Source organism: Setaria italica, chromosome VII (assembly GCF_000263155.2).
Source record: "Setaria italica strain Yugu1 chromosome VII, Setaria_italica_v2.0, whole genome shotgun sequence".
NCBI classification, from domain to species: Eukaryota; Viridiplantae; Streptophyta; class Magnoliopsida; order Poales; family Poaceae; genus Setaria; species Setaria italica.
The window spans coordinates 14,684,907-14,698,265 of record NC_028456.1 but is presented as its reverse complement, the minus strand read 5'-3'; the positions used below and the strand labels follow the sequence as shown (position 1 = coordinate 14,698,265).

At 43.9% G+C, this 13,359-nt stretch overlaps 1 protein-coding gene across 1 annotated transcript; it reads left to right on the top strand.

The window, feature by feature from the left end:
* Nucleotides 1-1,296: 1,296 nt before the first annotated feature.
* LOC105914754 lies at nucleotides 1,297-6,321 on the top strand. The gene is made up of 5 exons (XM_012847404.1): nucleotides 1,297-3,052; nucleotides 3,434-3,688; nucleotides 4,118-4,770; nucleotides 4,906-5,666; nucleotides 5,820-6,321. Exons 1-5 carry the CDS (start codon nucleotides 1,297-1,299, stop codon nucleotides 6,319-6,321), a joined length of 3,927 nt encoding a protein of 1,308 aa, XP_012702858.1.
* The last annotated feature ends 7,038 nt before the right edge of the window (nucleotides 6,322-13,359 follow it).

Below are 13,359 nucleotides of genomic sequence, written 5' to 3'. Positions count from 1 at the left end.
TCAGGTTTCATTTGTTTCAGATCCGTGGGTTTATTTGCTTGTTCATCTTGTTCTTGCTTGTTCTCGATTGCTAGCAGGTTCAAGGGTGTTCTTGGCCCGGCAAGAACAGCCAACGTCGGAATCGGTGTACCTGTTGCTAAGGCGCAGCATCCTGTGATTGTTGTAGTCGGACAGCCAACGTTGATTCCACCCCCAAATCGAAGTTACCCCTCCTCTCACCGAAAGATTGGGAACAGCCCCTGCCATATCATGTGGTAATCAGAGCAAGGTTAATCGGTGAGAGTAACTACCCATTCTTTACTTTACCTACAGTCCAAAAATACCCAAAAAGATAGATGGTCTAGATCTGAAATCCCAAAAACAAAACTAGTTGGAGCCATTGCTGTTCTACCTAGTTCTTGGCTTGTTGAGTTTGTGGTTGCATCATGGTGTCAAGTGCTGGTTCTTAAGTTCTAATCCATTAGAGTTTTGAGTTCTTGTCACGTTTTTATCACCATTAGATTCGCTGCCACTTTCCCCCCCACCTTTTCACGCTGCTGCATTTGCCCACTATTTTCGCAATCCCCACTTCCAGATCTGCATGAGAAGAAATCAGCTCTATTTCTTGCATCCAATCTCCGATTCAAGTGTTTAGATACATTCTGGAAAGGTTACTTTGTGCTCTTTCAGGAAAAATTAACCTTGCCGCCAAATTCTTTCTGAGCGCCTTGCAAACGCTATGGAGATTTCCGCATATCTGCTGTGTAATCTGTGCATCTAAAAGCAAGGAGGGCTATGTGAAGTAATTGTTTTTGTTCATTGTGCCAAACATAACATTTGAGGCCCCTGAAAAGAAAAAAAAAGAAAGAAAACAAAAAAAGAAAAAAAGAGGAAGAAACAAGAAGGAAAAGAAGAAAGGAAGAAAAAGAGTTCTTGTTGCTGCATTACTCTCTTTGTATGCCTTGTTTGCCGCTGTTGGGTGATTACATTTGTGTCTAGGCTCACGTCTCTAATATGGTTTAGCCTAGGACCAGCACAGTACCATTGTGAACATTTATTCAACTTGCTTTGGCTAACGTGGTTCTAGCTGTTCCTTGATTTTTTTTTTCTTGCAGCCACCTATAGCTCCACAAATTATCTACTACGTCACAGGGCTGTGCTTGTGTAACATTTTGTGCTGTTCTTGCCGGCTGCCAACACCAACTTCCTAGCGTGGTAAGAACATGTAAGAACTTGATGGAACAAGATTGAGAGAATGGAGTTTGCTGTCACCTAGTTCCACTAGTTGGTAGGACATTTTTTTTCCCTTGTCTAACCATGGCAGGAAATGAGGATGATGGACAAGTTCATTCACCTCGAACAAGGGGCATCATTCAACACTTTGAACGCCAAGTAAGGGTGCATGTTGAACACCTTGATGAGGATGTTCGAGTTACCAACGAACGCCTTGGCCAATTGGAGGCCACGCAGATCGACACCAACACCAAGCTGACCTCAATGGCGAACACGCTTGGGGCTCTTAACACCTCTCTTGTAGGTATTTTGGCACGTTTGGATAGGATGGACCAGGAGGGTCGTGATGGTTCGGGACGGCGCAACAACAACAACACTGAGGGTAGCATTGCTGGGCAAGATGAGGAAGAATATTCAGCTGACACGGAGCTTGATGGGGAGGTAAATGGCCAACATAACCAGCAGCAGCGCCGCCGTCGACATGGTGGACATGCTCGTCAACCACGACGTGAGGTACGCGACAATGATGATTCTTTAGGGAAGATTAAATTTAGCATGCCCTCTTTTGATGGAAAATATGACCCCAATGCATATCTCACTTGGGAGCTAGCTGTTGATCAAAAATTTGCATGTCATGATTTTCCTGAAAACAAACGTATTAGGGCTGCTACTAGTGAGTTTACTGATTTTGCTTCTATTTGGTGGAGCGAATATGTGCGCAGCCACCCAAACAACACTCCACAAACTTGGGATGCTATGAAAAGAGTTATGCGAGCTAGATTTGTTCCCTCTTATCATGCACGTGATCTTTTGCATAAGCTTCAGCTTTTGAGACAGGGAAACAAATCTGTAGAAGAGTACTATCAAGAGTTGCAAACAGGGATGCTTCGTTGTGGTTTGGTAGAAAATGAGGATGCAGCTATGGCTAGGTTTATGGGTGGGCTGAATCGGGAAATTCAGGATATTTTGGCTTACAAAGAATACAATTCGATCACTCGTTTGTTTCATCTTGCTTGTAAAGCTGAAAGGGAAGTACAGGGACGGAGAGCTAGCACGAGAACTAACATTTCTGCAGGTCGTGCTACCTCTTGGACGCCATCCAACCCCGCTGCCCAACTGTACCGAGTCGCTGCCCCATCTTCATCAAGCAGCAAACCACGACCTTTGACAACGAACTCCTCACCATGCCCTCCTGAACCCACAAAGGGGGCAGCCGCTGCACCAACCAAGAGTTCATCCTCAATTGCATCCTCAGGGCGAATGAGAGACATTCAATGCCTCCGCTGCAAAGGTTACGGTCATGTGCGCAAGGACTGCCCAAGCGCACGTGTGCTAGTTGTGTGTCCTAATGGTGAGTATTCCTCTGCTAGTGATTTAGATGAAGAAACATATGCTTTGCTTGCAGCTAACAATGTAGGGGAAGATGAGGAGCACAACAAAAATGAGGAGCACATTGGAACGGAACATGCTGAAAACTATGAGAGCCTTGTGGTGCAGCGAGTGTTGAGTGCACAAATGGAGAAGGCTGAACAAAATCAGCGCCACACTTTGTTTCAAACCAAGTGTGTGATCAAGGAACGTTCTTGCCGAGTCATCATTGATGGAGGGAGCTGCAACAACTTGGCAAGTGCTGAAATGGTGGAGAAGCTTGCATTGTGCACCCAGCCACATCCACAACCTTACTACATTCAATGGCTAAACAGCAGCGGTAAGGTGAAGGTAACACGGTTGGTGAGAGTTAATTTTGCTATTGGTTCTTATCATGATTCTATTGACTGCGATGTTGTACCCATGCAAGCATGCTCTATGTTGTTAGGACGACCATGGCAATTTGACATTGATTCTTTGCATCATGGTAAAACAAATCAATACTCTTTTATGCATAATGACAAGAAACTTGTTTTGCATCCAATGTCTCCTGAAGCTATTTTGAAAGATGAACTTGCTAGAGCTAGTAAAGTAATGAATCAGGAGCATGCTAAGAGTGAAAATCAGATTGTAGCACATGAACTTAAAAAGCACACAAAGAAGAACACTAAATCTGCCCACAATAATAAAAATGAGATCAAGCTGAAAGGGTCATGTTTCATTGCAACCAAATCTGATTTGGATGAGATTGATGCTAATACTGCTGTTTGCTATGCTTTGATTTGCAAACAAACTTTGTTTTCACTTCAGGAGATACCTTCTTCTTTGCCTCCTGCAGTTACTAACCTTTTACAGGAGTATGCGGACATTTTTCCAAATGAGGTCCCACCAGGGCTGCCACCAACCCGTGGGATTGAGCACCAGATTGACCTTATTCCCGGAGCCTCATTGCCCAACCGTGCGCCATACAGGACCAACCCCGAGGAAACTAAAGAGATTCAGCGCCAAGTGCAAGAATTGCTCGATAAAGGTTATGTGCGTGAGTCTCTTAGCCCTTGCGCTGTTCCTGTCCTTTTGGTTCCTAAGAAAGATGGATCATGGCGCATGTGTGTAGATTGCCGAGCGATTAATAACATTACAATCAGATATCGTCATCCTATTCCTAGGCTAGATGATATGCTTGATGAATTAAGTGGCTCCATTTTGTTCTCAAAAATTGATTTGCGTAGTGGTTACCACCAGATTCGCATGAAGCTAGGAGATGAATGGAAAACAGCGTTTAAAACTAAATTCGGTCTATACGAGTGGTTAGTTATGCCTTTTGGTCTCACTAATGCACCCAGCACTTTCATGAGACTAATGAATGAAGTTTTACGCGCTTTCATTGGCAGATTTGTTGTGGTATATTTTGATGACATCTTGATATACAGCAGATCACTTGAGGAACATCTTGATCATTTGCGTGATGTTTTTAATGCTCTACGTGATGCACGTTTGTTTGGTAACCTTGAGAAGTGCACCTTTTGCACGGATCGAGTCTCTTTTCTTGGCTATGTTGTGACCCCACAGGGAATTGAAGTTGATCAAGCCAAGGTTGAAGCAATACATAGCTGGCCGGTTCCCACAACGGTCACACAAGTGAGAAGCTTTCTCGGGCTTGCTGGATTTTATCGCCGTTTTGTGAGGGATTTCAGCACCATTGCAGCCCCATTGCATGAACTCACCAAGAAGGGCGTTACATTCACTTGGGCTGCAGCACACAAGAGTGCTTTTGACACATTGAAAGATAAGTTAACCCATGCCCCTTTGCTCCAACTCCCTGATTTCACTAAAACTTTTGAACTTGAATGTGATGCTAGTGGAATTGGTTTGGGAGGTGTTTTGTTACAAGAAGGAAAACCTGTAGCATATTTCAGCGAGAAGTTGAGTGGGCCTAGTTTGAACTATTCTACTTATGATAAAGAATTGCTTGCTCTAGTTCGGACTTTAGAAACATGGCAGCATTATTTATGGCCCAAAGAGTTTGTTATACATTCTGATCATGAATCATTGAAGCATATTCGAAGTCAAGCAAAACTGAACCGTAGGCATGCTCGCTGGGTTGAATTCATTGAGTCCTTTCCTTATGTCATCAAACACAAGAAAGGGAAGGAAAATGTAATTGCTGATGCTTTGTCTAGACGTTATACCATGCTTTCACAACTTGATTTCAAAATTTTTGGCTTAGAAACAATAAAAGAGCGATATGCCCATGATGGTGATTTTAAAGATGTGTTGTTGAATTGCAAGGAGGGAAAGACATGGAACAAATTCGTCCTCAATGACGGATTTGTATTTCGAGCTAACAAGCTATGCATTCCAGCTAGCTCCGTGCGTATGTTATTATTGCAGGAGGCGCATGGAGGAGGGCTGATGGGACACTTTGGTGCAAAGAAGACGGAAAGCATCCTTGCTGATCATTTCTTTTGGCCCAAGATGAGGAGGGATGTGGAGAGATTCATTGCTCGCTGCACAACATGCCAAAAAGCTAAGTCACGCCTTAATCCTCACGGATTGTACATGCCTCTAACTGTTCCTAATGCACCATGGGAGGATATTTCTATGGATTTCGTTTTAGGACTGCCTAGAACAAAGAAGGGGAGGGATAGTGTCTTTGTGGTTGTGGATAGATTTTCTAAGATGGCACATTTTATACCATGTCATAAGACCGATGATGCTACTCATGTTGCTGAATTGTTCTTTCGTGAGATTGTTCGTTTGCATGGTGTACCAAACACAATTGTTTCAGATCGTGATGCAAAATTTCTTAGTCATTTTTGGAGAACTTTGTGGGCTAAATTGGGTACTAAGTTGCTTTTTTCCACTACTTGTCATCCCCAAACTGATGGACAAACCGAGGTTGTGAATAGAACTTTATCTACCATGCTTAGGGCAGTTTTGAAAAAGAACATAAAATTGTGGGAAGAATGTTTGCCTCATGTTGAGTTTGCTTACAATCGTTCACAACACTCTACTACTAAAAAGAGCCCTTTTGAGATTGTTTATGGTTTTGTGCCTCGTGCCCCTATTGATTTGCTGCCTTTACCAACTTCTGAGAGATTGAATTTTGATGCTAAACAACGTGCTGAGTTGATGTTAAAAATACATGAGACCACAAAAGAGAACATAGAGAACATGAATGCTAAATATAAACTTGCTGGTAGCTTAGGAAAGAAGCATGTTACTTTCGAACCGGGTGATTTGGTTTGGCTGCACTTGAGAAAGGATCGGTTTCCTGATTTGAGAAAGTCAAAGTTGCTTCCGAGAGCTGCTGGTCCTTTTAAAGTTGTAGCTAAGATCAATGATAATGCCTACAAACTTGAGTTGCCTGCAGATTTTGGGGTCAGCCCCACATTTAACATTGCAGATTTGAAACCATATTTGGGCGAGGAAGATGAACTTGAGTCGAGGACGACTCACATGCAAGAAGGGGAGGATGATGAGGACATCCCTTCCAATGATACAACCACGCCTACTATGCAGCAAGGACCAATGACAAGAGCCCGTGCTCGAGAGCTAAATTATCAGGTTAACTCATTCCTCACTGTCCATAAACCCTCATCTCAGAATTGGATGCTACTAAGTCATTGTGATGATTTTATTATTATTAGGAATGATGGAGAGGAGCCTAATGGATCAACCAATCAGTTTGGGCATCAAGATCACACAATAAGAAAGCACAAGATCGGACATCAAGTTTAGACTTCAAGTTCGTACAGCCAGGCAACATCAAATTGATGTGGCAATATTTCTCAACTCCGGATGTTGTTTGAGGCATATGAGTACTCATTGGAAAGCTCTTAAAGTTCACTTTCAGATGGATCCAACCTCATGACGAAATTCCACCGGAGCTGAGCAGAATTGACAAAGAGACGTTCGGCCTTCCAGTCTTGGGCTGAAAACCTTATATCTCGTGCAGCCCACTAGGGGCCCTTTCCAGCTTAGGGTTTACACCCTCCCACGCCTCCTTGCTGTTGCCCATGTATAAATACATCTAGCAGCCACCAGGATGAACTTGGGTTTTGTTTTAGATGCAAGTTAGCTACTGCTACTTCCTAGTGAACGCGTGTGTCGACCAGACCACCCGATTTGCTTGATTCAAGACCCCAACTCGTGATTCAGGTTTCATTTGTTTCAGATCCGTGGGTTTATTTGCTTGTTCATCTTGTTCTTGCTTGTTCTCGATTGCTAGCAGGTTCAAGGGTGTTCTTGGCCCGGCAAGAACAGCCAACGTCGGAATCGGTGTACCTGTTGCTAAGGCGCAGCATCCTGTGATTGTTGTAGTCGGACAGCCAACGTTGATTCCACCCCCAAATCGAAGTTACCCCTCCTCTCACCGAAAGATTGGGAACAGCCCCTGCCATATCAGGGATTTCTTGTTGTTGAATGCCACATTCAGGGTCTTCCTCATTAGTTGTGATTCGTAGGGATTGTGGAGCTGATGGAGATGTTTTTGGCTGAGCAGTCTTTTCTTCAGCTGATAGTTCATCCTACAAATAAGCATGGGTTAGAATATGTTAACACAGAAGCATTGGATTGCATGGATTGACTAAGATATTGCCAAAGGGATTTCTTGGGTCGGTGATTGCTGTCGGCTCGGCGCAGGTTGACCTTCCGGGATTTCTATGTTCAATGGAGGAGCTGATGCCGATGCTGGCGCTGATGTTCCCATTAATAGTTAGTTGAAAGAATTCATTAGTGCAAAACAAGGAGAAAATTATAAACTAAAATTAGTATTATTGTACCGATGAGACCATTTTCTCCAATTGAAGGTGTGTTTATTCCTAAGTTGCTACTGATTCTTTTGGAGTTCTATCGGCTACAGGTTCTTGGATATCAGGAAGTGGTGAATTTGCTTGCTGTGGCCGATCATATTCAGGGTGTTTGTAGAAACATAAGATAGATAAACAAGAGAGAAATAGCTATTATACCTTAAAGCTGATGGAGATCCAATTGGCTACGTGATGGTCTTATTTTTCCTCTTGCTCAGTAGCTTGGATGGTGGCTTGCGTTTGCCTATTGCAGGAGCCTTGGGCAAATCAGACACTTGGGGGGCATCGACTCCTAAGATTGGTTCTATAGTAGGAGGGCCATTAGTGATTGGCTTGCCACTCAGGCTCACAAGAGGGGCATCAATGTCGATTTCCTGAAGAAGAAAAATGAAATGTTATGATGGAATAAAGGAAAGAAGGAGGAATATAGAATGACATGTGCAAGTGATTACCTCTCCTTCAGATGGTGCATAGTTAGGGAATAGCCTCTTGCAATAATGTGCCACTGCACGGTTCATCATGTGGCTCTTCCATTCATTCCACCATTGGTTGAAAGGTTCAAATGATACTTCAGTGCCGTTCCAACTTGGCAAATCAGAGGTAGGCGGTGGAGAAGTCAGCACAGTGAAAGCAACATACTCTGAGTCATTGGTGACCAGGTCAATTGCTTTTATTTTATCAACAAAATATAGGCCAATAGAGACTTGGCCGAATCCAATTTGGTGAGCAAAGACCGAAGGGTAATAGAACTCATAAGAAGGCTTATAAGATCGGCCATTAGCAAAACTAACTAGAAGAATGCAAGGAGCTACAGATGATTTGAAGGCCAATGAGAGCTGTTCTTTGACCTTGCCTTCAAAAAGATAGAATCTTCTAGGAGGTTGAATTGATCAATATGTGCGTAGGCACACCAAATTAAAGTGTTTTCTTGAAATCTGGAGTAGAAAAGCTTGAACTTCTGGGAGATTTCTGATGCCGATAAAGAACAACCTACAACACTTGATGATGCTTCTCTATAAGATTCACATCGGTGCTAGGATTCTTCTTCCCCTTCAGCATAGTTATTGGGGAAAGTGCATGCTTGGAGGTTTATTCCTTAGACCTTGGCAATATGAACATTGAGCGAAAGCTGTACGAACCACCATGGGCTGCCGATACCAACAATTTCACCGGACCTTAGTTTGGTTACTATGAGATGCATTAAGCGATATACAGATGCAAGTAGAAATTTTCCAAGAGGGAGTTTCTTATTCTGAGCTAATTGTTCTGTGTAGACCAGCATGTTTGCTGTAGGGCCTATGGTGGATCTGCAAAAAACAAATCTTTCTAGCAACATGTTCGGGAAAAGGGTGTGCTCTTCATCAGTAATTATGCCAATTGTCTTCCTATATGAGTTGATACAACCAGACCATCCATTCATATTCTTTGACTTAACTTTATAACATGGTTTGGTTTTTATACTAAAGGGATCAATTGGAGTGGTGACGTCCAGCTCTGCTAGCATGAACACATCGAGAAAGCTTGGAGACATTGGGCCATGACCAAACAGAAAGGCATTCAGGGCGTTAGACCAAAAGTATGCGGCGGCTGCCAGCAGAGGCTCGTTCTTATCTGTTTCAGCTGTAGAAAGCCTAATGCAATGGCCAATTCAGGAGTCTTCCCAATTTACTTTTTTCTCGTTGGCCATGCGAAGTTACCAGTTTCTCTAGCTAGAGATTTTGCTTGGCCATGAGCGAAAGGTGCCTTTCCCATCGGACAGATTCATGGTGGCATGCCTTAAGGGACCCTCTGAGTTTTAGCATTTATAAATTCTATCGGATCCTCACTACCCATCAGACCTAGGAAGTAAGTTGCTTCAGTTTCTACTATGGGGATAAAAAGATTGTTCCTAAGTTCCTATAAAGGAGGCACGAATCGAAGTGAGGGTTCAATACACAGTAACCAAATCGGATCTAAAAAATAGAAGATAGTGAAGATGCTTGATACCTGTGGAATGGAAGACACTGTCGCCATTGATGATCTAAAGCGACTTGAACTAGAGCTTGACAGTGGCCGCAAGGCACGTGAAGGGGAAAGATTTGATTTTTTGGCTGTGGTGATGAAAAGCTTCTGTCGGCTTCGTGAAGAAGATGAAGGGGATTTGAGTGGTTATATAATAATTTCTTTAGGGTGGATCCTGAAAAATGGGGAGGATGTAATCATAAAAATTCGGGAGAAGGGATTATAATTGTGGCAATGACTCTTTTAATTTTGGAAGGCTATCGGGTCGGGACCTGTGAAGATGCATACAAGAGAAGAGAATTTTGGAATATAATATTATATTCCAAAATTGGGGGGAATGTGTTGATACCGGTTTTTGACCAGAGTCAACCGCTGCGGATAAGGTTCTGATAGCTGATGAAGGAGAGAAAAGGGCCGCTAATGAAGCCGTGTTGACCAAGACTAACCACTGCTGACCACGATTCTAGAAACCGATGGAAGACCAGGCGGGCACAGTCCGAAGCAGAATTGACTCCACCAAATAAGGGAGAGTGTGGAGATTTATCTTTAGAGTTTTTAGAAATAGCTGTAATAGTCATGTCGTAATCAACTAGGATTTTAGCTTGCTCCAGGGTATAAGTATAAACCTGTGAGCCTTGTCAGAAATAACCATCAATCAATCAATTCAACCTTTCGGTGCCATGCCACCAAAACCCTAGGAGTAGGAGTAGAGTAGATTCGACGAGTTTCTTCTGCACCCAGGGCTGCATTGGCTTCGATCTCAGGCGAGCTTGTAAGTACCGTCACCCGGTCATTACGACCTCTATTAGAAGTTTCTAAGTTAAGTCTTATATTCTAATATTATTGTGTGGCTAGTTATCGAGTTATCTTAGATTGCAAGTAGAACATTCTAGACTTTGTCCAATATTCTGCTTGTTTTTGATGTTGCTCAAGTTATCGAACGGCTTAGATCTGGTTAGGTTGTCTTCATCGGCTCCCTTGCCTTGTTTTAACATTCACAGTTATCAGATCGTATCGGCTGGTAGACTCTGCATGCTTTCACTGCTTTATATATGCTAAGTCCAATAGATCTTTACCCCTGCCCCTCGTATTACTAACCGTCAGGCCTCTAACGTCAGTGTGCTACCATTGAGAGCTGATGCTTCGGTCGGGTCTTATCCGAATCTCACGGAAGCATGATGGCATCATTGAGCAAATAGGGGCGCATATGAGGCCTTTCTGCTGTGAGCCTATTTGTAAAGATTAATGGGTCAAAGTTAATGCCCTCTCATCGTGTTACCTTGTCTAAGTTCAATTACACGGTCATGACATTGATTAGACTTTGTTACCTTAATAGGCTTGTAAGCGGTAGGTAAGAGGTCTTTGTTGATTGTGCTCTAGTCTTTTACATTGTCAGATCAAGGTTAATGCTGTCTCATTCGTGTTGCCTTGTCTAAGTTCAATACACTTATCAAGATATTAATTAAGATTTGATAATGTATCTGGCTTGTGTACAGTCAGCACCGGTTGGTCCTTGTTGCTATGTTCTAATCTTTTAAGTTAGTAGATTGATGCCAATGCCCTCTTACTCGTGTTACCTTGTCTGAGTTCAATACACTTATCAAGACATTGGCTAGATCTGTTAGCTTATCTAATAAGCGCGTGGTTAACAAGGGCTCCCCTTTTATGGCTATTGTGTTACAATGCTTTATCTTAGTCCGTCGGCTGACATAGCCAATGGCACATGCCATTAATGTTTCATTTATTTACACCACATGCTTATATTAAATATCTATATGTTGTGGTGTTTATTCCAAGAATGCCTACCCATGAGTTCGAGAGGCTTCACCGCCGATCGGCTCAGGAATTTAATGTTTACCTTGTCAATTTTTAGGTCAAATTGACTAGCACAGCTTGCACCACTCACAAGCCGATTTGGAGCCTGCACTGGAGTTAAGAAGATCTCCCAGGTCCTCCGTATTGTTCAATGCAGAAGCCTAAGGTCCAGATTTTGTGTCAACACAATCTGGTAGAAATGGCAGACAAACATACCATGGAGACGAACACGACCGACCCCGAACTGCTGAAGCCAGGCCAACACAGACCATTTTAGCTCATATGATTTATCTGGTTCGATGAGGACTGGCTGCGAAGGTGGCATTTCAACAGGCAGCAGCAAAGGTGGTGGCCTGGGCTGCACATAAAAAGGTTGTGCCATGAGGTTCAACTGATATTGAGGTGCCGTTGCCAGCGGCTGAGTCGGAGGTGCCATGCGAACAGGGTGCTGCTAAGGTGCCGATGCCAACGGCTGAAGAGGAGGTGCCATCGGAACCGGGTGCTGCTGAGGTGCCATGGGGGCAGGCTACTCCCTCTTCTCTAACTTCTCCAAGTTCCATGCTCCATCTCTTCCATGTCCGGTCATTCTCCACTACATACACAAATGAAGAATAAAGGCACCATACGCTTACAATACTGACCATATCAATACCATGCATATAGAAAATGAGATAGACAAGAAAAGGACCTTGCGTACCTCCAATCGAACAATGTAAGACGGGGAACTGATGAGTGTAGGCGTTGTCTTGCAAGAACACTGTGCACCTACCTATTTATTGAGCACTACAGCGGGCACGTGAGCTCGGTGTGGTAGTTCAAAGTTGCAATGAAAAACGTGAGATGCTTAGTGTGGCGGATCCACTTCGGATTAGCTTGATTAAACAGGGTTAAGTCGCCTAACATGCGACACCCATGCCTAAGCCAAGTTAACACGAAGTGCCGTTGGATTTCATCCGATTAACCACTTGAACAGGACCGAGTTAGCAAACTCACACGAAGGTGAGGGGTTCCAGAGAATACAACAAGTCCACTGAGTTAAACAACTTAACCATTTAGTTCGGCCATAAAAACCAACATCAGAGTTTTACAAGGTTCCAAAAGAAACAACAGAAGGCAAAAACGAGCGGAAGCTACTTCGTCGAGGTCGGACGTCCTTGGTGAGGCCTGCCAAGACGTCAGTGATCCCTTTCCTCGCCGTCCGAGGAGGGATCCCACTCGATCGTCCAACCCGGAGGGAGTTGGGGCGGCCAAGTGCCAACAGGGGAGGACTCGGGAGCAGCGGCTTCACCTGAAAAGAAAGGCCACAACAAGGCTGAGCTACTAAGCTCAACAAGACTTAACCGACCGGGGGGGGGAGGTAACTACTCCACCACTTCTAGACATGCCAGGCTCTTTGGCTGAGGGGTTTGTTTGCCAAAAGCACTATGTAGATCCCTATTTTCAAGTTTTAGCTCAGGTTCTAAGTTCGTTATCCGGTCTAAGTTAGCAACTTACTCTAAGCAAACATAGAACCAACCAAAAGGTATATATATATCATCATCAAGACCATGTCATCATCATATTTCTTTCTTACTCAAGGTAGCATAGCGATCAAGTAGTCTCAAACTGTGAGAGGCAGACGAATCGATTCGAGTTCTTTAACCATGCATGGTGAACCTAACCTCACGACATTCGCGCACCACCGAGGGTTGCTTCCTGTGTTGGCCTTCCCCATCAATTCCCTAACCCGTGTCGGGCCCATTTCCTTTGGTGCAAGGTTCCACAGACCCGGCCTCTGCCATTCTGTGACCACACCCGCCACCACGTGCGGCCGCAGGGGAAACTCCGTTCCAAGGACAATGGGGCGACCTCTCACGTCTAGGTTCAATCCGGTACTAGGCTTCCTCATCCCATAATAAGTATGAGGTTAGTACTTTCAAACACTTGATCACGAACACCACCACTGTCGGGCCTTAGCAAGTTTCATAGACAGACGGGGCGATCAACCGACCACCAAAGAGTTACCCAAAATACTGCCCCGTCCATCGTCCTTATAGTTGTAACAGAAGAGAACTCAACCAACTCCTATAAACTCACGAGTGACAGGAAATCACTCGGCTTTTACCGCTTCCTATTTAAGCAAAGCATCTACTCGGTCCAACAGCTAGTGTTC

Bases quoted from the DNA above. Each gene is read 5' to 3' on its own strand.
- LOC105914754 (XM_012847404.1), top strand. From the start codon at position 1,297: ATGGCAGGAAATGAGGATGATGGACAAGTTCATTCACCTCGAACAAGG. The intron at 4,771-4,905 runs ATGCTTTCACAA...GTCCTCAATGAC, and splicing joins CTTTGTCTAGACGTTATACC to GGATTTGTATTTCGAGCTAA. The intron at 5,667-5,819 runs AACTTCTGAGAG...CGAACCGGGTGA, and splicing joins ATTGATTTGCTGCCTTTACC to TTTGGTTTGGCTGCACTTGA.